Source organism: Vigna radiata, chromosome 9 (assembly GCF_000741045.1).
Source record: "Vigna radiata var. radiata cultivar VC1973A chromosome 9, Vradiata_ver6, whole genome shotgun sequence".
In the NCBI taxonomy this organism is placed as follows: domain Eukaryota; kingdom Viridiplantae; phylum Streptophyta; class Magnoliopsida; order Fabales; family Fabaceae; genus Vigna; species Vigna radiata.
In genome coordinates, this window is record NC_028359.1 from 19,976,326 (window position 1) to 19,989,217 (window position 12,892).

General features: G+C 35.1%; 1 protein-coding gene across 1 annotated transcript; it reads left to right on the forward strand.

Moving 5' to 3' along the window:
• Nucleotides 1-11,032: 11,032 nt before the first annotated feature.
• On the forward strand, nt 11,033-12,563 carry LOC106773577 (rhodanese-like domain-containing protein 10). Its single transcript, XM_014660280.2, has 2 exons — nt 11,033-11,612; nt 12,155-12,563. Exons 1-2 carry the CDS (start codon nt 11,143-11,145, stop codon nt 12,345-12,347), a joined length of 663 nt encoding a protein of 220 aa, XP_014515766.1. The 5' UTR covers nt 11,033-11,142; the 3' UTR covers nt 12,348-12,563.
• The last annotated feature ends 329 nt before the right edge of the window (nt 12,564-12,892 follow it).

Sequence of the window (12,892 nt, forward strand, 5' to 3'; positions counted from 1 at the left end):
AATGATAAACGGCCCTATGTGAAAGTGCAAGTGACACTTGGAGTCCCTTGACACACTTTCACTCTAAGAGGTGAGAACTAACTATTACAATGTTGCTTAGTAGACTTGGAATTGCTTGAAAAGCATTTTCCCAAGTTACTTTAAGTTTGAAAAATCTAAAGCAAATTAAACTTCAAAGGTTCCGTGATACAAGGCCATAAAAGTGATAAAATGAGCTATAGTATGTATACAATGGTAGGCTACAAAAGTTGAATATGTCCTATGTCCAAAGTGTTTGAATTTTGTGGTGGAAAAGTGGAGAATGCTGCTGAAAACTGCACAAGAATGCAACTTGGAGAACAACCTTTGTGTCCAATTCTACAAACTCCCTAAGATGCTACCCTCCTGGAGGAAGCTTGTTGGAACCTAGATCACCTTAAAAAGAAGTCACACACCACTGCCAAATACACCAAACCGTGAGCTAATGGTCAGCTGCTGCACCAACATTTAATTAGCCAAAAACCAATTTGCTGGCATAGTATGGAAGCCAAAAAGATGATGAATTCAAGTAAGATACAGCTGGAATAAAAGGAGGCACACAAAAGGAGCCTAAGAAAGGGTCTAGAACAGATTAATAAAGCAAGAAAAATTCAAAAACAGTGGCTAAAATCTCTGCTGCAAACTGTTTGATATAAATGCATAAGTGTTTGTCAAAATGCCTCAAAGACCAGCAGGTTTATGTGTTTCTCTGAATTATGCGTTTCAAAACTGGATTGCAGGGACAAAATTGCTTTTTCTGTATGCTTTTAGACGTAATTGAATAGTGGAAACGATTTAGAAGGTAAGTCCCAGCTTTTGCCAATCCAATTTTGCAAAATCAAAAATCTGCTATGGTGACAACAATGAAACCGTGCTGCAGCAGTGAAAATTGGCTGAAAAATGAGAAACAACAGTGGTGAATTTGAATGGCAGGTAGATAAATGGTTGAATGACACTTCAAGCAACTTTATATCATCATAATAGATGTGTCCAAACACTCAAATAACAAAGAAAAGTGCTGCAGCAAAATAAGATAGGTGCACTTCCTAGTCTTAAGTACTGTTACGAGTTTTTGATGGTGATTTGGTATAATGGTGCAAAATGACCAAATGAACAGGAAAGATCAACTTTGATGCATCAAATATATGTGTGGAAACAATCAAATTGTGCCAACTTCCACTGAATCACAATTTGACTAGTTGAGTTCCAAGTTTCAACCAAACATGGCAAGTCAAACTATGATTTGACATATTTAATGAAAACGGACCAAAACAATAGTGGAAACAAGTTTCAAATAGTGAAATACACTTGCAAAAACAGTTAAACAGCACAGAAACTCATGGAATCACAAAATCACTACCAGAGTTGCCAAAATATGCAGTAACTGTAATAAAACTGCACCAACACTTGACAGACAAGAAAATGCAATGGGCTAGCTCAAATAAAGACTCGAAGGAATCCTAAATCACTAGATCTAGCTGGAATGTATGAGCTAGGGAATCAAAATGGCCTAAGACACAAGCAATTAACACAGCAGCATGGTGCTAACATTGCAGAACAGTGACTCTCGGGAAATCCAGTTTTCACACAACTCAATCACTCATTTTGCATTTGAATGACTTAAACTGGTTGGCACAGCTTGCAACATGTTTAAAATCATCAATAAAACGTGTTCAAAGCTTGGGAGGCAGAGAAAACTGGACAAAACAGAATTCACAATTTCATTCCAGAAATAACGTTGAAATCAATGAGTGAACCCAAAATTACTCAACTGCACTAAGCTTTTTGAGAATTATGGATAATTCTGGAATCGTAACACTTTAGAATGATGTAAAAAAACATCAAACAAAATTTGTCAATCTTGAAATTCATTAAATCTGGTTGAAACAGGTTTGGCCACTTTAAACCAGAAACGATGTTGATGCAGATTTGAAAAAAAAAAAACAGAGGATGAATTGCAGAATGCGTAAGCTATACGGATCTAAGCGAGACAAAATCTTAGTGCTTATTCGATCCAAAATGAGCCATCATTGCATTCGTTCTCACAAACAAACCAAAGAAAAGGCAGAAACAGAATCAAAACTAATTGACAATGATAAAACAGCAAAGTTTAACTGCACATGACAATAACAATACGGATATGAAAGTAGAGGTTAGAATTGAACGAAAACAAATCAAAAGCATCGATTAAAATGATGTAGACACTCTATGGAACAGTGAACGAAGCAAAATTCACTCAGCAGAATGAATCAAACCAGAAAAGCAATAGAACATAAGAACAGAACAACACAGCAAAGGGAAAAAAAATTGGAAGAAAGAGCACTTAGCTCTTGAAGCGTGACTGGAAAGGTTGGCTCTTGATGCCAAATGATGGAAGCTCTCTTGGAATTCCATCACGAACAACCTCCAAGTCCAGAGATGGCAGCGGAATGAAGGTGCAACATGAAGCACGGAAGGTGTTTGATGAAGGCTTCAATGAAGGTGTGTGGAAGAAGCAAGGATTCTNAAGCTCCGAAAGCCTTCCAAGAGGGAAGGAAGCTAGAGGAGAGGGTGCAGAAGAGGCACAAGTGTTTGAACTCTGAAAAATGATTCTGGAGAAATCTCAACAGCATTTCATTAAGTTTCAAAGTTTCATTTACAATGGTATAATTCTCCCTTTTATAGATGAAGAGGGGACTCCAAAACGTGCCTAACAAGCTCCTAAAGGTGTAAAAGAGGAGTGTTGGGGGAAGCTACACAATTTGGGAAGCTTGGGGTGCAAGCTACAATTGCCAACTCAGCAACTAGATGAAGAAGATGAAGCCTGGTTTGCTGTCTCGCTGGCGCTCGGGCGGTAGCTGGAGGGCTCTTGAGCGCCAGGTGCTCACTTGCATCTTTCTTTGCTCTTTTGCTCTCCTTGCTTGGCAGCTTTCCTAAGATGAATAGGCATGCTTTCCAACCTTTATTAATGTCCCACAAACAATGTAAAGTTTATTTAGCAAAGAGAAAGATGTGTTTAGTAATTAATACTCCATATAAGTAAAGTAGTAAGTACTCCCTCTTCCTCTTGGATTCTCTTGGACATGGCTCTTGTTAAAGGTCCTATCTTGATCTTGGATGGTCCTCCATCACCTGCCAACACCCGTTCTATGCGTGAAGATTTTGAACAATTCAAAGACTAATGGAGGCTCGTTTCTTGGAGTTGGGAACATTGTTGAAAGCTCGCTTCATGCAAATTGGTGCATCGTTGAAGAGCAATCTGGAAGAAATCATGGGTAACCGCGAAACGCATACTCTCTCCAATAACGGTAACCATTCTTGACCTTATTCTTGTAGCACTAGGTTGGCTAGGTTAGATTTTCCTCGCTTCAATGGGGATGGGGTAAAACAATGGCTAATTTTCAATGTGAAACTTTCTTTTCGGTGGATGGCACACTAGATGATTACAAGGTCCGCTTGGCAGTCATCCATTTCGAAGGAAAAGCTCTACAATGGCACAACACATATGTCAAGAACATCAGATTATTCAACCTTCCTTCTTGGGAATCTTACACTAAGATCTTGGTTGATAGATTTGGGGAGGTTTGTGAAGATCCTATGGCTGATTTGATGAAGTTGCATCAAAAGAACTTTGTCCAAGATTACCATGACGCCTTTGATCGGATAGTATCGCAAGTGGAACTCTCGGAGACCAATCAATTAAGTTGCTTTCTGGGTGGCTTGAAGCAAGACATTCAAATGATGGTTCAAATGTTTCAACCTACTTCTGTAAGGAAAGCCTTCTCGCTAGCCAAAATGTATGAATCTGCTAGCAACACCAGTTCACAAGCAAAGTCATTGCTCAAACAATTCAAACCACCGTTTTTGCCTAACCCCACCCAGCGAGCTGAAGACCCTCGGCCAAGACCAACCTCAAGAAATCTTACTCCTGCTTTTATGAATGAAAGAAGGGCTAAAGGGTTATGCTATTTCTGTGATGAACCATTCACACCTACCCATAGTTTAACCCACAAACAACTCCAGATTCATGTCATGGAATTGGAGGACGACACAGTTTCAGATGAAGACACAACAAACCCAATTGAAACGGAGGGTAACAGGGAAGAAGAACCATTGATTTCAATTAATGCTCTGACAGGGGTTGCTAATTTCAAAACTACGAGAGTTACTGGTCTTTGCCGAAAGAAACCTCTACATATTCTCATTGATAGAGGAAGTAGTCATAATTTCTTGGATATTCATATAGCCAAGAAACTGGGATGATGAATCGTGAAAATGGACCCTTTGAGTGTTATAGTGGCAGACGATGCTAAAGTTCAGATTAACACGTTGGTTAAAATTTTTTCTTGGATATTACATAATGCATCTTTCAAATCGGATATGTTGTTGTTACCGTTAGGATGTTGTGACATGGTTCTTGGTATAAAATGGTTGATTACTTTAGGGGATATCACGTGGAACTTTGAAAAGTTAACCATGGAATTTGTGGTGCAAGGGAGAAGACTGATGTTAAGGGGTACACCAAATCTGGACCTCAAAACCATTAGGAAACAAAGGGTACCTAATACGCTTACATCAGGAGTCCACATATCAATGATACAATTGTGTGATAAGGGTGAAGGTACTTTATTACACTCATTATCAACTCACGTTGAACCTAGTAATATTCCTGATAGCATTGAGAGGTTACTGCTGGATTTTGAAGACGTGTTTCACGAACCAACCACACTTCTACCTAAGAGAGTTGATCACGATCATCGCATTTCTTTGGTTTAAGGCACAAGCCCATTGAATAAATGTCCCTATCGATATGCTAAACAACAAAAAGACATCATTGATGGTCTCATACAGTAGTACTTACAATCTGGAATTATTCAGAACAGCTACAGCTCATATTGTAGTCCAGTGGTATTGGTTGGGAAAAAAAATGGAGGATGACGTCTGTGCATAGGTTACAGGGAATTAAATAAGAGGACAGTCAAAACAGGTTCCCTATTCCATTAGTTGACGATTTATTGGATGAATTGCATGGCTCAAAATTCTTTTCGAAGCTAGATTTACATTCTGGGTATAATCAAGTCCGAATGGTGGAGGAAGATATACACAAAATAGCTTTCGAAACACACTCAGGACACTATGAATACTTAGTGATGCCCTTTGGACTAACTAATGCGTCTGCCATTTTTCAAGGGCTCATGAATGCAATATTCCAAGAATTCTTAAGGAAGTTTGTTCTCATATTTTTTGATGATATTTTAGTTTACAGCACATCCATGGAAGACCATTTGGTTCATTTACATAAAGTTTTATCGACATTAAGGACCCATTCTCTATTTGCTAAGAAATCCAAGTGTTACTTTGGAGTGACAAGAGTAGAATATTTGGGACACTTCATTTCTACAGAGGGAGTGGCTACGGATCCAACAAAGATAGCTGTTGTACAACAATGGCCATTACGACAATCTGTGAAACAGCTAAGAGGATTCTTGGGTTTGGTGGGCTACTACAGAAGATTTGTCTACAATTATAGCACCATAGCTTGACCCTTACATGATATGCTAAAAAAAAGAGGGATTTAAATGGATGGAAGAGGCTAAGGATGATTTTCAGAAATTGAAAACCCAAATAAGTAACACTCCTGTCTTGGCTTTGCCTAATTTCTCCAAAGAATTTATTTTAGAAGCTGATGCGTCTAGGCAGGGAGTGGGAGCTGTACTAATGCAAGACCAGCACCCTATAACCTACATTAATAGGAGCTTTAACTCTCAAAAAATAGCACTGTCGACATATGAAAAAGAGCTGTTAGGAGTTGTGTTTGTTGTACAGAAATGGCGACACTACTTGCTCCCTAAAAGGTTCACTATTAGAACAGATCATCAAAGCCTTAAGTACATCTTAGATCAAAGGTTGACCACCGTTTTTCAACAAAAATGGCTTGTCAAGTTAATGGAATTTGATTTCAACATTGAATACAAGAAAGGATGTGAAAATATAGCGGCAGATGCTTTATCTATAAAAGACACTTGGCAAACAGATATTGATTTGAAAAGAATCATCACCGAGTTACAAGTGAACAACAACACCCATAAGCAATTTTCATGGCAGAGGGAAGAGTTGAGAAGGAAAGGGAAATTGGTTGTGGGAAAGGATAAAAAATTTACGACAACAACTTCTGGAATGGTTCCATGCCAGTACTTGCGGAGGTCATTCAGGAAGAGATTCTACACTTTATAGGACAAAATTTGTAGTATATTGGAAGGGTATGACAAAGGACATCAAGAGATTTGTGCAACAATGTCAAGTTTGCCAAAGGAACAAATATGATACTACAGCCTCACCTGGATTGATGCAACCATTACTGGTCCCAAACCATGTATGGCAACATATTACTATGGATTTCATAGAAGGGTTGCCTAACTCTTATAGCAAACAAGTGATTTTTGTTGTGGTAGACAGATTAAGCAAAGCTGCCCATTTCATGGCTCTACAACATCCTTACACAACTACAGCAGTGGCACAATGTTTCTTAGATAATATCTTCAAACTACATGGATTTCCTGCTACCATCACAAGTGATAGGGACGCCATTTTTATAAGTCAATTTTGGAGATATTTTATGGCTATCCAGGGGGTTCAAACACAACTTTCAACTGCCTACCACCCTCAGACAGATGGCCAAACGAAAGTGGTCAACTGATGCTTGGAAACATATCTGAGATGCATGTGCTATGATGAACCTATACAGTGGTCCAAGTGGCTTCCATTGGTTGAATGATGGTATAACACAACTTACCACAGTTCTATAAAAGCAAGTCCCTATGAAATCGTCTATAGCCAAACTCCTCCTAGTCATTTACCATATCTACCAGGGGAATCTAGGGTGGAATTGATTGACAGAAGCTTACAAAAACGAGAGGAGATCCTTAAACTAGCCAAATTCCATATGAAAAGAGCACAAGAAAGGATGAAGCAGTTGGCGGATAAACACAAATCTGAAAGAGAATTTCAGATTGGAGACTTGGTCTATGTCAAACTTCACCCTTACAAACAGATCTCTATAGCATTTAGAACCAATGCGAAACTAGCTCCTAAATACTATGGGCCTTATCCTATCCTTGAGAAAATTGGTGCAGTAGCTTATAAGGTACAATTACCAGTCAATTCTCTAATACATAATGTTTTTCATGTTTCGCAGTTAAAGAAGTCAGTGGGAAATGCACACACTTCAACAAACTGCCCAGCTACAGAGGACGAAGCTATCACTAGAGAACCTGAAGCCATCATAGATAGGACAACTGTGAAGAGAGGCAACAAGGCGGTCACAAAGGTTCTAGTTAAATGGAAGCACCAGCTGCCAGAAGATGCGACTTGGGAATTTTACTACGATTTGAAAAGAAAGTTTCCCAACTTCAGTCCTTGAGGGCAAGCACTTTTTCAAGAGGAGGGGATTGATATAGGATATCAACCGAACGATTTACGGATAAAGGCTACCAAGCGGTCGGTGCGGTTTGTGGATAAAGACCACCGAACGAGTATGAGACCACCGAAAATTAGTAGATTTGTAGAATATACTCTCTGTAATCTAATCTTCTGCTATATAAACCATCACATGCTGTAAAGCAATTCATTAATGAATACAATTAGAAATTTCTTATTCTTTCACATTAATTCTCTTGTGTTCGGATTTCCTTCTTCTCATTGGAACTCCCTACTTCTCTGGTTCTTATTCGAGACTGTGGTCTTCCTAAAAGAATCGTACCAGTCCAACTATTAATCCATTGCATGAAGGTTTTGTGCTTTCATTGCTCTTGGTGCTTATTCTAAGTATTAAGTTCGATAAAAATGAGAAAATAAAACACTGTATAAAATGAAACATTAACTCATTGCTTTAAGGTTTTGTAGTTGAGTTCAGATCTCATTGGTATTGTATCCCAGTAATTCATTGACCCAACAAATGTGATGACCTTGAAGATGTGAACGAAGGTAAGTTTTCCTTTGTTTAAAATCAAATGCAACTTATTTCCTTGCCTTCCTTGGGCTTTTCTTGTGTTTTGGACCGAATGGTTTTTGCACTATTGGCTTTTCAAGGTTCCAAGGCTTTCGTTTGCAGTAGTGTTGACAAGTACAAAGGCAACTAAGGTAAGTTTTGTTTTGTTAATTCAAATATGTGTTGCCTGTTTCCGTTTTGACTAAATGGTGTTCTTCGAGGTGCATTTTCAAGGCTCCAAAGGGGTGGCGACATCTCCCTTAAACCACCCTCAAGTGGCATTGACGAGGTCCTAAGGCCACTCTTCAACTTCGTTCGGTGTTATGATTTTTGGATGCTAGTTTTTGGTTTTCGTATACGTATTGTACTTGTCTCTTGATTGAATGATTGGTATTGGATTTTCCATTATTATTTTTATCTTAGACAAATTCTTTTAGGTCTTGTTTACTTGAGTGGATTTGGGGGAGAGTAATTGAGAGGATTTGAAGATAAAATTTTTTGTTGTTTATTTGAATAGATTTGGAGATAAGTGAGATTGGATTTGAAAGTAATTTTTTTTAATCTGTCACATAAATTAAATCCTATACTAATTCTCACAAACTTTACTTCCAAATCCACTCTCGTTTACCTCCAAATTCACTCAAATAAACCAAAATAAAATTAGCTTCAAATACTCTCAAATCCACTCAATTACTCTTCCTAAAATCCACTCAAGTGAACAAGGCCTTAGTAATTTGAGAAACTTTTATTTTAAGAAGTTTCTTTTAAAATTTTTTTTTTAAGTAATTTTTTTTTGAAAGTTTTCTTTCATTTAAACTTTTAGAATATTTTTTATCAAAATTAATTTTATGTGAGTCTTAATGTGGAAATTTGATAAGAAGTATTTTAGATATTAGATTAATTATTAGGTTTATTGTAATTTATAATTTTAGTTTTATTAGATTTTTTATTATTATTAGGTGCATTGTTACTTTATATTCTATAATTTTAGTCAAAGAAGCCTTAGTTTATGATTAAAATCTAGTATAAATGATTAAACTTTTAATCATTTTTATTAAGTCTTAGACTATTTAAAAAAATTATTTTTTATAATTTGCTATGTAAATTGATATTTATGCATATATTTGATTAAACTTTTATTGAAATCATTTTATGTTGTTCTCTGAATGCATATTTGATTGTGATTATGAGTGATCACTTTCATTTCATGTACTTAGGAGACCAATATGAAATATTATCAAAATTTTGTCAAATTCATGATAGTTTACTTCTTCGTATATATGTTAGCAAACTATGAAAATATTTTTACTGAAATGGATAAAATCTTATCTTGTGAGAATTAATAATTTGAGATTGATGAAGTTTGTTACAAACATAATATGGATCAAAACTAGATGAGTTAATATCGCATAAATTAAGAGTATATGAAAATAAAGTTTATGAGTTCTTGCAATATACTCAAGAACACACAATCTATGTGAATGAGACATATTTTTGTCATTATATTCATTGTCTTTATAAAATACATGAGGACTTAGACATAATGTCGGATTATCTATTCATCTTATAATGAGAAATTATACAGCTTGAAATTATAGCATAGATAAGTATTACACAAGTCTATAATATCACGATTATGTAGACTTGAATGAACGAGTAATGAAGACATGGTACATTATGTTAATGAAGAAATTTTTAGAAAAAATCATTTATATAATTATCTTAAGTTTGAATCAGAGAAATAGTTGTTCTTAATGTCCTTTCAAACTAGTACACAACTGTTATTTGACTCTGCCTAACACCGCTATGAACTCTAACTCGAGAGATTGCTTTTCTCATGCACCATGGTTCAACTATGTGATATAGTTTTTCTAGGGAGGAGAGAATGTCCTCGAAGAATAACCAAGTAAAGTACCTTAGGAAATCCACGAATTGAATGAACTTCGAACAAAAATATTATTTGATTCAGAATGTACAAAAAAGAGGTTTAAAAGAATGAACGAATGAATGATTCCTATTGTTGTCACTGATTCGGTTACAAGTGACGGTTACAACTGACAGCTTACAAATAATCATGCATCACTATATGCATGAACTAGGTCAAATTTTCATTTCAAATGGTCAAAAGCCTTCATTTGCAAAGTGAGCGCCTTTACTAAGGGTTCTTCTACAAAAACTCCAAATTAAAGCAAGAGTTAAAAATCTATATTCAAAAAAACAAACCTATCTAAGAAAAATCAAAACTAGCTCTACATTTTTATTTAAATTTTCCTAAAGAAAAATAAGGTATTTTATTTCTGGAGACATTTAGTATTTAAAAACGAGGATTTAACAACAATTTTTCCATAACTCTATTTTTGCACCTAAAACTAAAATCTATTCTAATTCCAGAAAATTACAAATTCCTATAAAACTAAAAAGGAGATTTTAAAGAAGACGAAAAAAAGAGAGACAAAAATAGAATGTTAATACATATTAGACCAATATATTTATAGACCAATTTATATTTTTAGTGAGTGTATTCTACATATTTTTACATATTTTATATATTTTTAGAGAGTATACTTGTTAATTTTTTTCACATATTTTATTTTTTATATTTTAACAAAATTTATTATTTATATTTTTCAGATATATTAATTTTCTAAACCTATAAATCGTTTTTCATATTTATTCTATTAAAAACTTAATTATAAATTTAAAAATATTTATTATTTTTCTTTTCAATTTTTAGGTCTCTTTTAACAAAAACACAAGGGAATTTACAGATAATTTAAAACTAGTTTGACATAAACAAAGTTTAAAATTTAAAGGTATTTATACAAGCAAGCCTTATTTTCGGTTTTGTTCTAATTCCAAAAAATGTCAGCTCCAGTTTTCATCCCCATTCAATTTATACAACAAATTTTTAATATTAGTGTAATTTAAATCAAATGTTTGATAAAGTATTTTTCGCAGTAGAATGAAATGCCTTTTCTTATCTTATCCTTTTGAGATAACATTAGATCTTTTTGACTCTTTCTTTCAATATATATTAAAAAGCTTGTAGCAAAAAGACAAGGAAAATCTCATACTCACAACAGATTTTTCTTGTTATCTCAAACCAATGAAATCAAATCCATCACAGCAACACAGAAGGGAGAGAGAAACATAGGAATATGGCAACCCATCTGAATCATGTGTTCAGAACTTCAATTCTGAAGCACAAAACACAATCAGAGACCCTTTTGAGAACCTCACGAAGAAACCCAAGATTTGAAGTGATCAATGCAACAACATCTTCTCCCAGCAGTGCAAGGCAGCTCATAGAGTCTGGCATAGTGAGGTCTATATTGCCCAAAGATGCTTCCTCAGCAATAAACTCAGAGGGCTTTATTCTCCTTGATGTTAGGCCATATTGGGAGAGAGAGAAGGCACGTGTGGCAGGCTCTTTGCACGTGCCAATCTTTGTCGAAGATAAGGATAACAGCCCTATAACTTTACTTAAGAAGTGGGTGCATTTTGGGTACATTGGCTTGTGGACTGGCCAGTATCTCACTACTGTGAATTCTGAGTTCCTTATTCAAGTGGAAAAAGCTGTTCCTGGTAAGGACACAAAGCTTCTTGTGGCATGTGGAGAAGGATTGAGGTAAGTATATTGGAAGAAAGTTTTACTTTTATAAAATATACAGCTATTTAGTTGTATCAAATTATGATATTGTTTATATATATAGCCTTGAACTTTGGATAGACACATATTTCTTCTCATTTCTTGCACTTAATTAAGTTGTTCCTGTTCTTGATGAGGAATTCAGTTAATTTTTATGATAATCATCTTACTGGATCTCTTTATCTTTCTTGCTTGTTTTCCATATGTAACATTTTAAAATATTGAATAAAAATATTCTCCATAATATTTATATAAGAGTAAAATGACACTATTATACGTGTTGTAGTAGTGTTTTACCCCATATCAGTGTGTGATACATGTCAAATATAGATACACACCATTTGGGAGATGTATCGGAGCTTAATCAGTAAAGTTATGAAAAACTTTGATTGAAGCTTTATGGTAGTTTGTGTTGTATAATCTGAGATTTCCAGGTTTACAAAATGAATGAAGCAAGCAGAGGAAGTTGATTATGGCTATGAAGGAGAATATTGATTTGTTGGTTTTGGTGAGTGATTCAGGTCAATGACAGCAGCTTCAAAACTGTATAATGGAGGTTACAAAAATCTGGGATGGTTGGCTGGTGGATTTAATCGTTCAAAGGACAATGACTTCCCATCAGCAGAAGGAAAAGAGAAGTTGCAGCATGCTACAATTGGGGGAGTTTCTTACATATTCCTTCAGTTGCTCATATTTCTAAAGGCTGTGGGATAAGTAATTATTTTGACACCTTGTAATGTTGCTCATGTTGTGCAACTTTTGAATCTTTAAGCCTCTGTAGCCTAGTTACAACTACATCTTCTTCAACTTCCATATAAAGTATGACGTTTTGCAGTTTTGTAGATAGTTATGCCAGTTCCCTGTTTGATACAATTGCAGAAATAGCTTGTCATTTATCATTGCCAATTTGAATCTCTTGTTTTGGTATCATAGAGTGAACATTCCAATTTATTTTATGAATTTCCAAATCTATGTTTATTAAATAGCTCATTTTTGGTTTATTTTCCATTATAAAAATTAGGGTTGGGCAAAAAGTACTGAACTGTACTGTACTATAATTAATTGTACTGTATTATATTAAGAAGAACTGAATCATTTTTACTATAACTGAAATATACTATTTTATGGTTCAGTTTTTAAAAACTGAACTTAATAAATTTATTTTCGGTTCAGTTAATTGTACTGTCTTACTGATATATAATGAAAAAAATCATTTCATCCTAAAATAACTATAGTTTTTTTTTTCTCTTATGTAATTA

Bases quoted from the DNA above. Each gene is read 5' to 3' on its own strand.
- LOC106773577 (XM_014660280.2), top strand. From the start codon at position 11,143: ATGGCAACCCATCTGAATCATGTGTTCAGAACTTCAATTCTGAAGCAC. The intron at 11,613-12,154 runs GTAAGTATATTG...TGAGTGATTCAG, and splicing joins GCATGTGGAGAAGGATTGAG to GTCAATGACAGCAGCTTCAA.